Source organism: Hyposmocoma kahamanoa, unplaced genomic scaffold, assembly GCF_003589595.1.
Source record: "Hyposmocoma kahamanoa isolate Upper Pololo Valley unplaced genomic scaffold, ASM358959v1 66, whole genome shotgun sequence".
NCBI classification, from domain to species: Eukaryota; Metazoa; Arthropoda; class Insecta; order Lepidoptera; family Cosmopterigidae; genus Hyposmocoma; species Hyposmocoma kahamanoa.
Window position 1 is genome coordinate 25,300,492 of NW_020653854.1, and position 20,082 is coordinate 25,320,573.

Consider the following 20,082-nt stretch of genomic DNA (forward strand, 5'->3'; position numbering starts at 1 on the left):
TACTTGAATTCTCTTGTCCATTTTTTCAGCAACGGCTTGTACAAAGGAAATCAAATTCGGACTTGTGACGTTGGAACTTACTTGACGTGACGTTGGAATTATATTAACATCATTTACTTTACGGATATTTAATGCTAGTGAGCAGTTGGCTTTGTGACAGTTTTTCTTTAGTCTGTATACATAAGTTCTTTGTTCTTTTTTAATCGTGTTTTTTTTTCTTTTTTTTTCTTGGCTTTTTGCGATTAGCGTCTTGGATTTCTTGGCCTTAGGTTGACCTTGAATCTTGAAGTCAGTTTGGACTTGGGAGTTTATTATTTTTTAAAGCATGACATAACGAAGTAGTTAGAAATCAAGTGGTGAGACTAAACCGTAGACAATGTTGAGTTTTTGCAAATGGTGCATAAAATCCCTAAATGCTAAGGCCATTTAGATTTGACTAAACTCGTGTTGCGCAGGAGCAGTGGGCCGTGTCGCCGAGTGCGCCGCCGGTGGACGGCATCGTGTACCCCGAAGACTGGCCGGCAGCGCAGCCGCGCCCCGCGCCCCTCTTCCGGCCCGACCCGCCCGAGTCCGCCGCCAAGCCGCCCTTGTAAGTCCACTTCTCTTACATTACATCTATTGCGCATTCAAGCTCGAAAAGAGGATTTAAAAGAAGACTTTGACGTGCAGCAATGTGCTGCAATCAATTGTCAATTGTAAATGGAAATATAGAAGTTACACGTGTCGTAACTGGAGAAGGTTACAAACTTGTCAAGGACAAATTGACCTACGTAAAATATCGTATGTCGAAATTGCCAAGTTCACAGGGGAGTGTTTTGAAGTTCTGAATTCACTGAAATGAGCAAAACACGCGACTTTAGCATTTCATTTATTAAGAACATTCGAGTTTAACGTTTGATTCGCATTCGTATACGATATCGTTATCCAATGGCGTTTACGGAGTTAGTCGGTGAAATAGATTATAAGAAAAATGAAAACCTTTTATATACATTTTTAAATTATAAAGCATTAAAATAAATTAATAAAATTGAACAAAATCCAGACTTCATATAAAATAATAAGAGATTTCCATATTACATTCTTGCTTTGTAAACAATAGGACGTTCGGTAACTGTGGTCTGAATAACGTTTGTAGCCTTTGCCAGTCGAAAAGCTCGAGTAATGGTCATTTCGGTTTTCGAATACGACAGTTTGACGTTCGATTCGGGTGTTGTGAATAAAAATAAAAAGAAATCGTACGTAATATCAAATCGAATCGGTTGACAACAGAGTTATCGTAAGTTCTGAATCGACCCTCTGGTGGCGTGGAATTTAAAAAAAATCCTCGCTTTATTATTCTGCCCTCCTTATCATAACTAACATAACTGACATTCTTAACAAAACTCGTTATTAACATGTCTGTAGGACTAGCACGACTTGCGCAAATGCGACATAGACCTGAAAAGGTTGTAACCCTAATGAGCCGTGACCAAGTTCGCGGCAGTAAGATAAGAAAATTTCAGGTCCACAGAAATTTATTGTTAAGTTGATGGTAAAGAAAACGCTGTAACAAGACAAGAAAAGGTATATAAAACAGACACAACAGTATAAAACACTCCCTTACTATGGATTAACATAAACAGTCCAGACACTTACCCCAAAAGAGCCGAGTTATACGGTATTACAAATTGGTATTAGAATTGGCACGTGATTAATAGTATGGATGAATGAAGGAAATATTCTTTATTGTACATAAAATTACAGTTAAAAATACAGTACAGTAACTTAGGTATAAAGATAGTGTAATAATGTGCATCAGGCGGCCTTATTGCTATATAGCAATTTCTTCCAGGCGACCTTAGGATAGAAATTTGGGATATGCAAAAGGGGTGCAACCAAAGAATATCATTATAAGTACACCGCATTATAATTATTAATAAACTCATACATGTAGATAGAAATATCCATATAAATATTATTAATACATAAATAATAACATGGACCAATAACTCGTGACTTGAGGTATTGATCCATGATAATAATATTAAATGCTTATATACTCTAAAAGGAAAAAGTAAAGGAAATAAATGAAAGGGTAGCGGAGAAACAGACAAAAATTAAGAATTGAGCAAGTGATCCTTGACACGTCGTTTGAAGGAATCAAGAGAAGGGGAACCTTGGATCGATTCGGTAGTAGTTATTACAGATCGGTATTAAAAGTGGTAAAAAAATCAAAATTAGATGCAATTGAAATTTTTATACCACTGTACGCTGCCGCGATCGAGCACGGAGTGACGATGGTACGAAACAAAATCAGAATGGCGAGGCAAAGGAATTAAAGAACGATTCAAAATTTAAAAACTAGGAACCGGAGAAAAGGCGATAAAAAAGTGGGATGCCGATGTAAGGACGTCACATTGTCACAGAGCGCGTGATTTCTATGCGAGAATAGCATTGTCTCGCGCTTTATGTCGCTGTCGCTCATGTCGCGCCTTATCGTGCTAGCTCTACTGGGACCAGTGATAGGAGATCTTGGACCTGTCTAATCGGTTTTTTTATATCTTATTTAGTTTCAGTTTTATTGTTAAGCGAAATATGAGTAATTGATATTTGTTTAGGTAATTAAAACTATTTTTTCGAGTTTAAATTGCGTATATTTGTAAATTCACCCGTGAGTGGGTGAGTTACTCGTAATCATGGGACCTATAAAGGGCCCGAAAAAATAGTTTCATTTCCTGTGTTCAATCGAAAACCCGAGAACTCGGTTTCTATAACAAATATAATTGCTATTCTTTTTTCTTAGTAAATAAACTGTTTATCTTTGACATCCAACGTTGTTATTCTTTATATTCGTTCGATACTGTTTTGCACTTTAGAAAACTAATGCAACTAAGAAGTACTTGATATATATCGAAAGTAGCAGTAGATCTCCTTGTGATAGAGTTCGTCCAGGGAATTACTGCCACTTTATCTATTTTTGCCGCCAAGCAGTAATGTCAGATTACTGTGTTCCGGTTTAAAAGAGTAAGGGGGTTGGTGAAATTACAGGCACATGGGACTTGTCAACTTGCGTATCAGGGTGATAGGCGCAGTGGCAGTGCTCCTCAAATCTTTGCGATTTAAAGTTTTGAGTGGCACGGCAACTGTTATGGATAGGCGTATAGCTTACCATCAGGTGCACGACTTGTTCGTCCCGTCACTTGATATTATTATTAAAAAAAAAGTTGCTGGAACGCAAACGCGTCAGTTGTGTGAGTGTTGGCAAAAAAAAAAGAGGGCAGTGTTAGGTGAGGGGCGTGTCACGGTGTCACACTTGAATAATAATAATTTTAAATTTGCATTGAATTGATATTCAATTATTTTTTTGAAATTACTCCACTACTTTGTTATAATTATTAATACAAAGATCGAACACTCAGAAAAAATTCCTTCGATCCGGCCGGATTCGAACCGACGTCTTCTAGCATACCCTGGCAGACGTTGTACCTACTAAGCCACGGAACGAACCAGCAGACCTCACGAATTTTTCTATGTGCGTAGGTGGCGCTACGACTAAAAAGTCGTTGAAAAACATAACTGGTATAGCGTCTGACACGGTATGCTAGAAGACGTCGGTTCGAATCCGGCCCGATCGAAGGAATTTTTTCTGAGTGTTCGGTCTTTGTATTAATAATTATAATAATTTTATGTAGATAGTGCCGTGACGTGTGGGTAGGGAATTAAATAGTACGATACGAATATGTGCATTTGCAGTAATAAAAAGTGAGCAGCATCTATGAGTGTACAAGAGCGAAAAAAAAAATTGCTGAGTAGAGTGCACGTAAAAGCATTGTACAGGTAGATAAATAATTTAGATAAAATAGTTTGTTCATAATTAATTCATGCTAGTTTAACGAGAAGTTCTTCCGTCTTCTCATAGGATAACTTCTGCAGCCATTTTCTTGGTACTAATTGACGGTCGTGGCAGGAACCGCGAGTCGTCGAACTTCTCGGGGCTGCTGACGCCGCTGCTGGCGCGCGCGGCGGAGCGGCCGTCGCTGCGGCGCGTGCGCGCGCCCTCGGCGCTGCTGGCGCGCTTCCTGCGCCTGGCCGCGGCCGACACCGCGCGCAACGTCGAGTGCTGCGGCATCCTCGCCGGCGTGCTGGCGAGTACCTCCCGCGCAATAGACCAGCCTCACGATTCATTATCGAACATCTTATTAATCTATTTATATTTATGGTTTATTTCATTGAGTCAATGGTTTATTTATATAATTGCAACGTGAAAAATATTGTCCAAACCGATTACTTATAATTTTAACAAAATATTATTATTGGTGCGTGCTACTTACTGATCGGTTTGAAGTTTTCCTTTACCTCAAAAAAAAATATTGATACTTAAATATTTAAAATATCTAATCAATTATTTTTGGAGTCGTTGCCAGCCAAGAGCCAGATATATATACAGAAAATCACACGATATATTTGTATAAATAAATTATGAGCTATGAATGAGTGTTAAAAAGGATAGTGCTGTTTTTCAGTGTCCGCCTGTGTTCGCACAATTTTGATCAAAAGGTGTACAAGAAAACAAACGTCGTTAATCTAACTTAAATCCAACTATTTTTAATACAAAGGTCGAACACTAACACGCATTTTCCACTACGCGACTCATGGCATCTCTTATTTATTCCAACAAACCATTACACCATTGACGCGACGCGATTCTAAAGAAAAACTAGCCGCTACGGCTGCGATCACTCGCGGCTATGCACTTAGTGGGAAATTACTCTACGCAAAAATTCCTTCGACCTCCCGACTGATTGGTTCCAAAGTTCGGTTGGAAGAGCGTCAGACACGATATGCTGAAGGCGCTGGTTCGAATCCAGCCGGATCGAAAGAAGTGTTCTTTGTGTCCGATCTTTGTATTAATAATAAAATTATAACAAGCTATAAGAATAATTGAATATCATAAAATCTGCATCCGCTGATATGTAAGAAACCTGTATCAGCAACAAGCCTAATTTCCTAATATAACCTCCAAACTCCCGGAAAGAAGCCTCGAAAATACCCGAAAAAAGTGAATGTGAGTGGTTCTGGCCTGTTCTCCGATCGGCGTCGGGTCTTTTTCTCGCTTCAAGGGGGTTTCTCGTGCTAGAAAGAGAAAGCTGTCATATTCACAGGTCGGTCTTGGAGCCGTTAATTAGGTGTGTGTGTGCAAAGTTGCCAGATGGTTATGTATCTTCCTTTTATCTTAATTTTATTTCTAATTTTAATTTTCTCTAGATTATAATATGCTAATGCACACAATACTAAAGCCGCTGCACTGTCAGTCGTCCAAACTAGATAGGGGAGAAAACACAACGATAACTTAATTTTTTGGTCACTTTCTGTTAATTTTGTAAACAGCTATATTTGTTTAGTAATATAGTGCTCCCGGAAATTTGTGAAAAAAAAAATTAAAGAAACAAAAAATAAAATTCGAAAAAAGCAAAAAAAGGATTTTGTGAAAAAAGAAACAAAAAAAAGAACAGGTCCAAAAATTAACTTGGCGTAGTGTTGATTGGAGGTATCGATAAGTATGAGTGCGAACTACGCCGTGTATCCGCTAGAAGTCTCGGCGAGCCTTCAACGAGTCTCCAACTTTTCCAGAGTTTTTTTTACTAAGTAGCAGTAGTGTCCGAGCGTGCGATACTATACTGGGGTATACAGTATATCACAGACAGGAACGTCAAAAAAAGTAGAAGTAATTTTGATGTTCCTTGGCGTTGCAGGAGCGGGACCAGCTGAAGATCACGCATGTGATCGTGCCCAAACAGACTGGCACGGCGGACTCGTGCAGCACAAACAACGAGGAGGAAATCTTCCATTACCAAGATCAGCACAACCTTATCACGCTAGGGTGGATACACGTGAGTTCATATTGCTTGTTAATCCATACTTGCAAAAAAAAAAAGGTTAGACCATTATCCAACTATAAGTTGAATTTTGATATCTAAGTAGTTACAATTGTTATACTAAAAGTAATCTTGGATGATCCCTATGCCAGATCATAAAAATCTGCACAATGTAACCTTGTAACGACGTGCCCTAATTTACGTATTTCATAAACTATTTTTATTAATAATACATCATATTAAAGTAAAAATAACACCACAACAATGTTCATTTGTAGAAAATGAGCAGTGGAAAAACATTTTTTCTTTTTTCAAAAATTCAATATTTTTTACGACAACGTGCATAGGTTAGTTCCTCACCACACTGCATTTCCTAGAGATGAAGTATATCGATAAAAAGTTTTCTATAATTTGATGAATAAATGTGTGTTGCGAGTATGATTATAATTTGCAGGTAAATATTTTTTGAAAGAAGGATGGCGAAAGCTGACCCAATAATTATAAAAATCAACTAAGAGCCGTTCATGGAGTTTACTAGTATAATTTTACGTTTTATTCTATGTCTGGTTATCAATATCATTTTGTATATTTTTATAAGTCCGGAATAAAGAAATTATAAAACAATGTATTTTAGAATAAATGCAAGAGCACAACGCAATTAATTCAGTTCGGCCATAGACTAAGTAACGTTTTTGTACACACGTTTCATTTTAAGCATGATCAAATGTTTATTTTATAGTACACATATAAAACATTACAGTTATATAATATCAAATAATCAATTATACAGTAATGAAATAGAGTAAAAAATAAAACGAAATGTGACAAAAATGTTTCGACAATATTTAAATGAGAGATAAAAAAGTTAGCAAAGGAACATTCTAACTAGAAGCCTCTTGCCAACGTCAATGTCACATTGAGATTGAGAACAGTGTGACCATTTGTAGCAGATTTCTGCCATTTGAGCAGATTTCATTTTTATTCATTTTCATTGAGGTAGAACATGTTAACGTTTTTATGAAAACTTGTTGTTTTCTGGTACTACAAACAAACATCTGAAGCGTAATATGGGACAATGTTAATCTATTTTATAACCCCAGCTTCTACAGGTTGTACTCAATTAGCCTTTTTGATGCTTTGATTAAGAGTCACAAATATTGATAGGTCTCTTTAATGCACATCTTCAAAAACACTGGGTCACAAAATACACGGGATGTCGCCATGTATACTAAAATATCTATTATTTTGCATTTGGCATTAATAAATGTATTTTAATTAATTTGCGTCTAATAGCGGTGGTAACATGTGGTTACAGACGCATCCGACGCAAACTGCGTTCTTATCGTCGGTGGATTTGCATACGCAGTGCTCGTACCAGCTCATGATGCCGGAGGCCATCGCCATCGTCTGCGCGCCCAAGTACAACGAGTGAGTAAAAAATAATAAAATAAAATAAAAATCGTTTATTTCTCCTTCCACAATAGTACCAAAACAAGGTACTTATGAATAACTTAGTAAATATTTTCCAGAACAAAACACATTTGTGGAAAGCTGGAGCCCAAACTAAATCAGAGTTTTGTATTTTAGGTCTCCAGAAAAAAAGAAAAATAAATACATCCTTTATTGCTTTTTATCCGACTTCCAAAACAAGGGAGAGATCTTCAATTCGATTGTGTTTTTTTGTATGTATATTACGCGATTATTCCGAGAGTTGTTTACCGATTGCGATTCTTTTTTTGTTGGAAAGCGGGTACCTTAATAGTGGTCCCATTCAAATGTGAAGAAAATGTTCCACGTCTAAGGTAAATTAGAGGATGAATTTTTATTGGATTTAATCCACTTTCCGTTACCAATTTTAATCAAATTTAGCAAATAGATGAATTCCACGAACTTTCGAAGCCACTGGTGCCATTTTCATTGCGATGCATAAGGGTACAGTTACACGAGGCGAAAGATTGTCGTGAGTGCCCAGTTACCACGCCTTTATTTACATTAATGGCGAATCTAAATTTTATTTACTAGGCAACAAGATTTAAATTCCTCAGAATAATACAACCGCGCGGGCCGCCGCGTAGACCAAATTCAAGCCAGCCTCCCCCGCGTGCCCGAGACGCTCATTTAAGTTAAAACGTAATAGCTAAATAATAGAGCGTATTTTGCCATGACAGTTAGACTCACTCAGTCGAAATATAAATATAAATATTTTATACAACGTGATCATTATTTTTTTCCCTCCAGAGCGGGACGTCTCTTTATTACTGTTTTAAAAACAATATATAACGTTTATGATAGTTGCGTAATGTTGTTGTACGGTGCAATATCGTACATTGTGTTTATGCGGCATTTTACGTATTCATGCGACATTTAGTTATAATTTATATTTAGTTCACAATCAGCCATCGCGCAGTGTACTCATTTAACACCTATCAAATGTATCATTATTAGTTGTAAATCAAAACTAATAAACATTCTTAACAGTTATAATACTATCATTTATAAGTGTATGGAACACCGTACATCTTAATGGTCCTTCGAGCCTTCGTGACGTCGAAATTCGGCGTGTGAGTTTCATTGAATCAGCACTGCAGCTATCAACCACGTGAGAGCACGACAGTTCTCGCTACAAGCAGGCTCACTACAGCAGCCATTTCAGTGTTAATTTGTATTTCTTTGCGTTGGTAGCGAATCGGTTTAGCCGGCCTCCCACAAGCGGGTCTCACCGGCTAGATTGAGAAGGCGCACATACCACGTGAAGTTTACAATTACGCTGAACTATCAATTTTCCGTAAGCAAATCAATATGGAAAATTTATTAGCAATTCAAAATCAGCTCATAGGAGCAATTGAGCAGCTTTTGATCAATTTCAAAAAAGATGGCGCCGACCGCAAGACGCCAGCAAACATCAAAAAAAGGTTAGACACCTTAGAAGCATACTGGGTTGAATTTCGAAGCAATCATAGTCAACTGTGCCAATATGAAGATCGCAGCAACGAATACTTTACCAAAAATACTTACGAAAAAACGAAGCAATTCTACGGTGAAGTACGCTCATACCTTCAGCAATATCTAAAAGAAAAAATATTAGTGGACAAGCCAGGCACATCCACTGATTCTATTTCTGCTCCATCAACAAGAGACGACGAACGTCCTACAACGCCGAAGGTAATCAATTATCCTCCTTCTACAAAAGAGCCACTACCAGAGCTCTTTGCTGAAGAACAATATCAACGAAGTAGACGCGATCAGGGCTCTCCTAGCAAATTGGAGGAAATGTTACGCAAGCAGAAGAGCAATTTTAAAGCAATTTCCCGCACTTTTACAAACATAAATTTGACAAAATTAACAGAAAAGTGGGAATATCAAGATGTCTTAAGAAACTTAGAAGCTCGTTGGGCAGCTATACACTCATTGCATTGGGAAATAGACAGCGAGCTCGTTGAAGAAAATGAAGAATATGAAGAAACATTCAACACATACGAAAATCAGTACAATGACATCAAACGGTCAATAAATAGCAAAATGTGGGCTGTAACGTATAAAGAAAAAACGACACCTATAATGGACATTCCATTTTTTAATGGCAATTATCATAAATGGGTGTCGTTCAAAGATTTATTCACAGAATCTATTCATAATAATAATTCCATGTCTAACGCACAGAATTGAACAATTTTTTTAAATATCTAACAGTGTTTAAAGTTTAAAAATTAAAAAATATTTTTCGCTTCATTAATGGTCACTTGTGTCCTGTTTTTTCATCAAGTATATAACCAGCAATAGAGACGAGATGTCATTTCATTTGTTTGAAAACTATTCTGCCAAATCGTTACCATGACAACTGCGCTCCGATTGGCCAGCCCGAATTTGGAATAATTGACGGGTGTCGTCAATTGTTTCACTTCAAAGCGACCAGTTAACTTGAGCTTTGCTATAATGAACGAAAATTGCAAAATTACTTAATTAATATTTAATTGCCGATGAAATTTGATTCGGTTTGTTTTATAATTAGATGTTTTGCTGTTTTACCTACATCACCGAATGGAACAGCACGCCCTTGTTAGAGACATTATCTTTATTGCAATAAATACAGAATATATTTGGAATATACGGAGACGTACACACAGGTCAGTTGTTGGCGCTGTACTATTTCAGCTTTCTAATTTGTGATTTCAGTTATTGTCAAAGCGGGTCATTGTTAAGTATTTTGGAGATACGAAACTTAAAAGCGGGACTGTCCCGCTGTATGGTTACGTTAGTTTTATATGAAGCGTCATGGATTGTTCCAGGACCGGTTATTTCGCGTTAACACCAGACTACGGCATGCAGTTCATCGCCAACTGCCGCCTGTCTGGCTTCCACCCGCACCCCAACGACCCACCACTCTTCTATGTAAGTTTTCTTCTGTTGTTGCTCTAAATTAAGGAACTGATAGAAACGGGAGCGTGGAGAAAGGTCGACCTTAGCGTCCGTATATATTTTTTAAGTTTACTAATTGTCACGATATTTTTCTACCATGATATTCAATAATTTCTTTGCGAGATTACTTCACTAGCGTAAGCAATTTCTCAACTAAAAACATAGGTAATTAACGTAGCATCTAAGCCACGAAAGGAAATGGCTTTGTACAATTCACTTTCAAACATTTATTTCCTTTTCAGCAAATAGTATACGTGATGGTGCGTTACTAAATTACATAATGAAAGAAGACAATTAGTACATACCTGTATAAATAACCTTTATAAACTAAAATTAAAAAATAAACTTTCTTCTGCAACCATACCATCAAGCTTCGCCTTACCGTTTTTGGTGGGTTAACAGACTGGCGATTTCGTTGATTAATGCTTTTGGTAGGCCAATGCTTGATAGGTTGGCATTTCTTTTAGAAAGGAAGTTAGATACTTTTAAATGTTATTATTGATAAATTGAAATATAGACTGATATCAGCCATATATTAATTTGCTAGTCATTTTTGAAATATAATTAATATGAAATATCTTTTCAAATCCGACCGGATCGAACATTGACTTACAATTATATGGACGTCGGGTCCGAGCTAAAAAGTGTCCGAACTTATAGGGCGTTAAAATCGTATACAGAGCGTCATTCACGCTTTAGTCTTCGTTTGTTTCTTCTGACAGCGAAGCAAGCAAACTTAGACAGTACTGCGATGACATTACAATTTAAATTCAACGTTTTAGCTTTTTCATATTTCTTTACATATCACTACGTTTAAATAGGTTGACTTGGGACATTTTTTTCGTGGTTTTTGTATTAGACCCGTCGTCCATTTATTTGTAAGTCAATGAGATCGAAGGAATTTTTCCTGAGTGTTCGATCTTTGTATTAATAATTATAATAATAAGTTCAAATCGTATACGTACTTAAAGTATGCCAATAATCGATACAAGTTCTAATTTAAACTCGTTACGCCAACACTAGTTTGTTATGATTATTAACAACAAAGATCAAAGACTATAATTGCCTCCGTGGCCGTATGGTTACCATGCCGGACTGCCACGCAGAAGTCCCAGGTTCGATTTCCGGGCCGGGAGAAATATTTGTATGGCGTACATTATTTCTCTCGTGAGTTTGGGTGTAGATTGTGGTTGTCTATGTGTGTGTCCATGGCACCCGCGACACAGGGTTTCCCTAGTACGGGGCTATGTTGAGTGTGCGTTATTAACACTTACAAAAATTCATATAGGCGTTCTCAGAACATTCGTTCGGAGAACGCCTATCGCAATATTTTTAAAATTCATGGGCAGTGTTCTCGAACTGTTTTTAGGCAGCTGCCATTGCTGACCTGCCTCAAATTTCCACCTCGTATAAGCTCACACAAAACTGTTTGTCCGACCAACGTTCCAATGTGTGGCTTGGAAAAAAGGACACCATCTTATGTGCAATGCACTTTATTATTATAGTCTCTTTTTTGAAGATGGAGTAAAATGACATTTGTCGAGTTTCCAGTTTTCATAAAATTTTAAATAGTTATGTAGTCGTTGTCGATAGTTTTATCGATAGATTGTGAAAGAAGATAAAATAATATAAGATATTGACTGAATTGTGAAAGTTATGACGTTCTAATAATTAATCGCGTTATTGCCTTCTTATATTGACACTTCGCTTACTAGTATCGAGATCAATTTTCATTCATAACATTTTAACAAGAATAGCCGGATTTCATTATCTACACTGAATTTAAACGAAAATCTTTAAAATGTGTCTCCTCTTTGTATTTTTCATAAACATAGCGACTGTGAACTGGCAATTGGTACTATCTCAATTATGACAACTTTACAAGATGAAGAAAAAATTGTTTGCGCCATTTATATAGCATCTGATTTGCCAGTACCGGTTACCAGTTCACAGTCGATAGTCTAAATTGACAATTCAAAATGCTTAGTAATCGTATGAATAATGAGTCGAGCATGATTCAAGGGAAACAAGTTGAGGCATTTATTCCATAAGCGTGACCAATATTCAGTCGATTGTCGATAGAATATTTATCGACTGCAATCACTAGATACTTGTAATTGGGCAACAATTTTGCGCTATGAACTATCATTTTACTCCGTCTTCAAAAAAGACAGACTATAGTTAATATATTTCTTAATACTGTTCCAGAACGTAAACCATATCCACCTGGACGAGACAGCGCCCGTGGAAATGGTCGATCTCCGAAGGTGAACACAGACGGGACATCAGCACTGAAACAAATTATATCGTCCTGTCTTTGCACTATTGATTTGAACACGCACTTGTCATCACCATACTAATCGTACTGAGACATCAGCATTTTGCTTTGCAAAGTAGCTGGTATTGACTGATTGTTTAAGCTAGTTCGCGCCTTGGGTAGTGGCGGGTTGAGGGGGCGGAACTCGCTTTCACGTTCAGGTTATAATGCGCTACGTATGGTAATGGTTGTAAAGCGTGTTATATTGTGTGTTCATCTTTTTCCGCTGCTAAACGTTATTTGTAAGGGTCAGAGATGTGACGTGGTGCCGAATCCTATACAACAAATTGATGTTGGTCACAAATAATCTAGCGAAAACAGCGCAATCGCAATTACGCTCGGATGCTTTTAAACCCAAAAGTTTACTTATCCCCGTGAATGCTGAAGAAATATGGAAGTTATTACAGATTGCAAGCGCAGTATTTGGTCCCAAAAGACGTTTGTTTCTTAAGAACAACCAGGGTTGCGCTTGCGTCGTTTTCAGTCGTATAATTTCTTCTACATTTAAAAAAACAAAAGAAAAACTTCAAATGCGCCCACGCCAGTCCGAACACTCTGACTTAACACCACATATCTGACCTAAGTGTCTTCATTCATATACAATTCGTACAACAAATTTATTTTTAGAGCTCGTGTTCGTTGTGCAAGTAACTTGCGTACGGGTTGTATGAGACTTTCTCAGTGAAATAACGTCCTACAGTTTCTTGCATAAAAACGTGCTTATGTAGTTACTTGTGTGTTCTCCTACTATGCTTAAACTTGTTTTTAAACTAAAAACTCACAGCATTAAATAAGTGTGTAATTACTAATTAAATTAACTATTTAAAGCCAAAGATCTTAACCTACGCCTTTATGTGATGTAATTGTAAACCAATTGTGGTAGGGTTAGTTAAAGCGATGAACTATTATCACAAAATTAACTATTTGAAACGTGTTTGTTGGTAATTAACGATCAATTAAATTAATAGTACATTGTGTATTATAGGGCGGTAAATAAGGTATTACGAACGAGACTATTAGGAGCCCGAAGTCTAAGATTGAGGTCTTTTGGAGTCGAAGTTCGTAATTCCCGTACCGCCCGTGAAATATACAATGTTTTTCCTAACATTTGCACGTTAATAGTATGATTGCATGCCGGCTAACTTAAGACTATAATGCCTCAAATAAAAATCTTCGGTCCTTTTTTCGTCTCATTACAGCAATGGTTGGTGAAGAAATTTAATAACGAGACCTGCTGAGCTTGTTTACGAATCCAGAATTTATTGTTCTTTGTGCGATGTAAATAATACGGTTTTAAAATTGTAAGATATTGTTAAACAATTGGAAAGTTTAGTTTTTCTCACCGTCAGTGTGGTACATTTTATGGGAGAGCAACATAATTATTTCTTTGGCTAAGAATCAGAATGTTATCCTTTATGCTTTTTTCTGTGACTTGAAAAATACACCTATATTGTTCTATTGTGGCATTTATCATGTCGCATATGAAACCAAAATAAATACTGTCGTAACTCAAAAATAAAACTGAAAGAATCTTATTGCGAATAATGGGATATTTTTTATTTGTACCATGGACCTATAACTCAAGAGGAATGCTAAGTGAAATACAAGACAGAAGACAGCATAATCAAGTATTTAGTTCCTTTTGGTACACCAGATGTCGCGACGAGTATGAAATGGCAGCAATTTATCAAAGCTACTCTAATTTCTAGTGATAACAAGCAAATCAACTAGATGGCGCTTGTTGAATAGTGCCGGCTATTATTTTGATTTGTTTGGGATTAGCGCCATCTACCCATATTAGCAAGCTTTAATTTATAAATTAGTTTGTAACACACAATGCCATCTGTTGATACGCGGATTCTAAGTTCAGAATGAAAGAGAAAATAATTGATATACGTGGATATCGTTGTTTACATAATGAGCAGAGTTTCTTAACCTGTGGTTCATAGACCCCTAAGGTCTCGTTCCCACTATGCCGACCGGCGTATTTTTTGGGAAACTGGCGCTCGGACTAGGTATTCACATTAAGCCGAATCTCGCAAGAAAACGGAGACTAAAGTCCTTACCTCAGTCGAATTCAAACCACTGCGCACGATAGACGACAAAATTGTGGTGTTGTGAAGGCTTAATAAAGTAAAAAGAAAAAATTGGGTACATCCTATTTTACGGAAAAGATTTTCACTTGGAAGTTTTGAACATTAATGGACCACTAGTTTGTTATAATTATTAATACAAAGATCGAACACTCAGAAAAAATTCGATGGGTGATAAATCTGTAATAGATTTCTCATAGATGGCGCTACGACTAAAAAGTCGTTGAAGGACCAAGTACAAAGACACGACGCAAGCACATAGAAAAATTCGTGAGGTCCGTTGTTTTGTTCCGTGGCTTAGTTGGTATAGCGTCTGGCACGGTATGCAAGAAGACGTCGGTTCGAATCCGACCGGATCGAAGGAATTTTTTCTGAGTGTTCGATCTTTGTATTAATAATTATAACAAACTAGTAGAGTAATTTCACAAAAAATAATTGAATATCAATTCAATAAAAATTTAATTAATGAACCAACTGAGAAATGGCGAGTCAAAGTTTTTCAATTATTTTTTCGAATGACAGCATCCTCTTTGGATGAACACCAAAATGACACGCGGGGAGTACAGGTGAGACGAGCGGGGGACAGGGATACCGGAGCAGGACTGAGCAAGTTCGTTCACATTACTTCGGTCCGGGCGTTCTGCCGGCGGTCCACAGTGACATGCTCCGGCAACAATCCGTCCGGCGTAATTTATTTATTTATCAAAGACACAATGTAAACTTACAGTAACAATCAAGAACGCTTACATATTTGATACGTTAAGTTTGCCTTATAAATTACTTTGCTAAGGCTGTCGCAAAAGATGTCAGCATCCTGGACCTTAGCGACTAGACAATTAAGCAACGCGAGACTACGTTTCGTGGGCGCGTTGTCAGCCCGGCAAGTGTGTCCCACGGGGGGCGCAAACAATTGATGTCGGCGTCGGCCCGTGCACACGTACCTGTTTGGCACAAACAGATCGACGTTGCTTAATGTTCCGGGATTGTCCTTGCTTCCCAGGAGGAATACGTAATGGAGTACAGTTCGAACTTTACGTCTTACTTCCAAGGTGATAAAACCGACAATTCCGTAGACAAATAAGGGAGGAAAGAGCAGCGGTTAGTAACCATACATTCTCTTGTATAAGTATCTCTTGTATTTTTTCAATCTGGAGACAATATTTATCCTCATAAAGATCCCAGATTTCCGCGCAGTATTCCAGCCCACTTCTTACAAAAGCATTGTAAAGTAATAGTGCCACCCTGGTATCACGAAACTGTGAGGGTGCTCGCATGACAAAACCAATAATTGAATAACTTCATATCATATCGTAATGTGAATAGGTTCATATACAGCACCGGCAGTTACCGACCCGGCAAATTCGCCAGTACTGGGAGCGAGGCTGAAGGGGTCCGTGTCATGAACGCCGCCGATCCCTGGCGAGCTTACCTAACATTATACAACAGCAACCGTCACATTAACTATTCATGTTTAATTAGGTAAAAATTGATGTAAACTAGTAAAAGTTAAATCTACTTTTTAATCTTTTCGGAAAGGGTCTGTGGGTTCTTTGACATTTTTTTGAGAAGGGTCCATGAGTAGAAAAAGGTTGAGAAACCCTGTATGAATGTGTATGTGTTACAGTGGTCGGCCGCTTATATTCTCCTTTCTCGTTTCCTTTTTATATAGTTTACTGTGATGAAGGTGGATAGTTTTGTTTTAAGGAACTGATAATGCTTAGTAATGAGTCTTGTTTAATCAAAATTAAATATAAAAATATTTACCGATAAATGTAACGATGGAATTGCATTGTCATTGTAATCTAGTTCCATTCAAAGTTCTATTTGAAGAGTGTTAAAATTTGACTCAAAATGAAGCCAACAAACGAAAATGGTATTTGATCCAATGTTTATGTTCGGCAGTCCTATAATTTCCAACCATTCTTTCTTTCATTTTTTATTTAAAGCCTTTAAAAATAAAAATAATAATAAAGAATTAATAAAAACCTCAAAATACATAATATCGATAGTAAGTATGCTTACAAGAACAACACTACCTCAAAATAATGGTCAAAATATGCAAACAAACAGGCAATCTAAAGTAACCAAAGCAAAATTTGGCAAGACTTATGAATAAACTACTTAAATAAGTTTAATTACATGAGATGTTTGGGCTATTGTACAATTTATAGATAGAAAAATAACACATGCCCAGTGTAATGTAAATAATACATGTTCAATGTAACATTCGGTCGATTTTCGCTTTTGCTAATGGCGCATCCCTTAATGCTGCAGCGACACATTTTTATCAACAGTTAATTGGTCTCACTGTCAATATTTAGATAGATAGATAAATAGATAAACACTTTATTCACTGATATAACTCAAATACAGATTAAGCATAAAAGAAAAAACAAAACATGATTGTCATAGCAGTGAAACGGCGCTGACTCAGCATATGCCAAAGTTTCCTAAGGCGCTGGTTTTCAGTCAGAACCAACGAGAGGGATTAAGTTATTTGAAAGCAAAAATATAACGACTATGAGTAAAGTTATACATTGACAATAATAAAATACATAGTAAAGTGTAAATAGTGCATCTAAAATAACCTGTTTGACATGTAAGTGCATGAGCGAATGTGAATATAATTACGGCTGTAGGTGTAAGTTATGACTGTAAAGAGGATTTAATGTTGTGTAATGTAATTAGTACTATAATATAATTATACACATAATAAGAATAGATCAAAGCAACAACAAAATTCGATTCTAGACAGACTACGTTAAAGAATAAAAACACACTACACAGATTTTTGAAGTGAGAGTAGGTGTTGCCGGTACAGTGCTTTGAATTTGGGTTTGGATGTCTCGTTGCGTATAGGTGGTGGAATATTATTCCAGCACTTTGAGGCCGAGTATTTGAAACTACCTCGAAAAGCTGCAGTTCTATGTTGTGGTACCATAAGAACACATGATCGGACAGATCGCTCTCTGTAGCGTACATTAACACTATATGACCACATTAGTTTCTCATAAAGATATTCAGGTGTTCTAGTTTTTACTATAATCGAATAAAAGTCCTGCATACAGGAGATTTTGACGAGCCCCGATATTTAGTAGATTTGCAGCGTTGAGATAAGGAGTGACGTGAATACGAGAGGGTATAAAAAAACAAAATCTGGCACATGCATTTTGGACACGCTGCAGAAGTTGCAGAAGTTTGTGTGTTTTAGACAAAAGGCATATTTTTGTCCATTTTATTACTAGCCATGCAAATAATTCAGTAAAACACTTGGAAAAATTGTTGGAAAGTTGGAAAAACTAATTAAGTAATATAATAACTAATAAGTACATTGAAGTCAATGAATAAGTACATCAAATTTTGATATACTTCCCTTTGACAACCGTATCATGTACCTCATGTACTGCGAAATGTTGTACACGGTTGACATTTAACATGAAGTTACGTATTTTCGATTCCCGTGTTTGGCATATACCAATGTAATGCTATCTCTTGGGTTACGAGGGTACGCAGTAGTCAAACAAAGACAATAACATGTTTATGTTTTTAATATATATATGATGCATTTCCATTATATATATAGTCTATAATAGTATAGTATATAGCGTCTGATTTATATATGTCAATATAACATGTCCTTTGGTCTCCATAGTTCAAGGCGTTAACACATAATGTAAACTACTGCCAGGCTATAGATCAGCGTCATCTAGACAAGATGGGATTTTGACCTTTTTCAGAGTTACTATACATAGTACGGAGATTAGTTTTCCTCTTGGGTTATTGGTCTATGATTTACACATAATAATTAGTTATGCACTTGTAGTTACGCATATGTAATTTTTTGAACTTTCCATTCGTCTTTTCACAAATCCATCATTCTTGAGTTACGACAGTATGTGGTTTATGTGCAATGTGTTACTACCCCCGTACCTTGAAAGTTAATATTGTCACTTAAGTGTCTTAATATGTGAACAATGTTCGTTTATCTGTGTGTGCAAAATCGACCCCTCCTACGTAAATTATCGTATGTCGAAATATGCCATATTTACAGGGGAGTATTTTAAAGATTTGGATTCACTAAAATGAGCATAACACGCGACTTTAGCATTTGTCAGTTTTATTCTGCAAAGCTCGTTACTCAGAGTGTTATAAAATCCTAGATATCGGTTAGATGATCAATGATGATTTTCAGATGATCACTCTAAGTGCGTAACGCCGAATAAAACTGAGAAATGCTAAAGTCACGTGCTAAAGACACTTTAAAACGCTCCCCTGTAAACTTGACAATTTCGACATACGATACTTAACGTAGGAGGGGTCGAAATATTCGTAAAAATCTTGTTAACTTATTCGACGTGTCGGTGTGAGTTTAGTTGTTAAGAAGTTAACTTAAGAGCTTACTTGAATGACGCTACTAGATGGGGAGGTTTCGGATTTTATTACCAGTAAAATCAAGATGGAAACAGAACTTTTTCATGCTACCAAGCGAAGGGACGAAAAAGTCGTGCACCTGGTGGTAAACGACGCGCCTGTCCATGATAGTTGCAGTTTAAATCACGAACATCTGAGGGACTCTGCCACTGCACCTGTCACCCTGAGATATACGTTGACAAGTCCCCATGTTCCTGTAATTCCACCAGCACCTTTCAAAGCCAGAACGCAGTTATGCTCACATTATTGCTTGGCGGCAGAAATAGCTAACTAGACTAAGTAACTAAAAGTACTTCCCTGGACGAACTCTTTCACAAAGAGCTCTCAAGGAGGATTAGGAGTTACCTATATGACAGGGAATTTCAAAGTTTGAGGCCAGGTAATGAAGGTGCCTGGTACCTTATTATTGCCATTTGAATAACTAATAATGATGTTCTACTACTGTTATAATTTATTTAAGTTGGTTCTGATCTGGGTGTTCCTCTGGTACTCATATTACAGGGAGCTCCCTAGCATTTATATTATTATTACACATTCCTCTTTCAATGAACACTGCATTATACAGAGCTCATTTCAGATTGGACAATAGCATTACCTAGGTATGATGACCAGATAGAATGGTCCAAGATCCATAAAGGTGTGTAACATTGAACATCATCAATGCCTTTATTGAAACTTAAAATGTATAATAGTTTTGAATGCCAGTGTTGATTGACACAGGGTAAAAGGTATATGTTAATATTAGCTGAAGTTTGTCTATGTACACACGGCTTATTCGATAATGGTCTTAAGTTAACTTCTCTCTAATCCTGTGTGATATTTAAAGCTAGGCTTGAAGACTGAAGCTTGAGGTGTTAGGATATAGCATAAATGTATTTTCTATATTTATTTCTTCAAACTACCTTTAAACACTTAAGAGCCTATTTTATACGCGCCGTTTTCGCGCTGTAGTGAATCGGTTCAAATCGCA

At 36.9% G+C, this 20,082-nt stretch overlaps 1 protein-coding gene across 1 annotated transcript in view; it reads left to right on the plus strand.

The window, feature by feature from the left end:
* The window catches only part of LOC113231720 (STAM-binding protein-like A), a 24,866-nt gene extending 11,954 nt beyond the window's left edge, over positions 1-12,912 (plus strand). The window contains exons 6-11 of the mRNA XM_026466203.1: positions 456-589; positions 3,947-4,124; positions 5,733-5,870; positions 7,171-7,283; positions 10,142-10,244; positions 12,480-12,912. Coding sequence (XP_026321988.1) covers positions 456-589; positions 3,947-4,124; positions 5,733-5,870; positions 7,171-7,283; positions 10,142-10,244; positions 12,480-12,542 — 729 coding nt within the window. The 3' untranslated portion in view covers positions 12,543-12,912. The remainder of the gene's footprint in view (positions 1-455; positions 590-3,946; positions 4,125-5,732; positions 5,871-7,170; positions 7,284-10,141; positions 10,245-12,479) is intronic.
* The last annotated feature ends 7,170 nt before the right edge of the window (positions 12,913-20,082 follow it).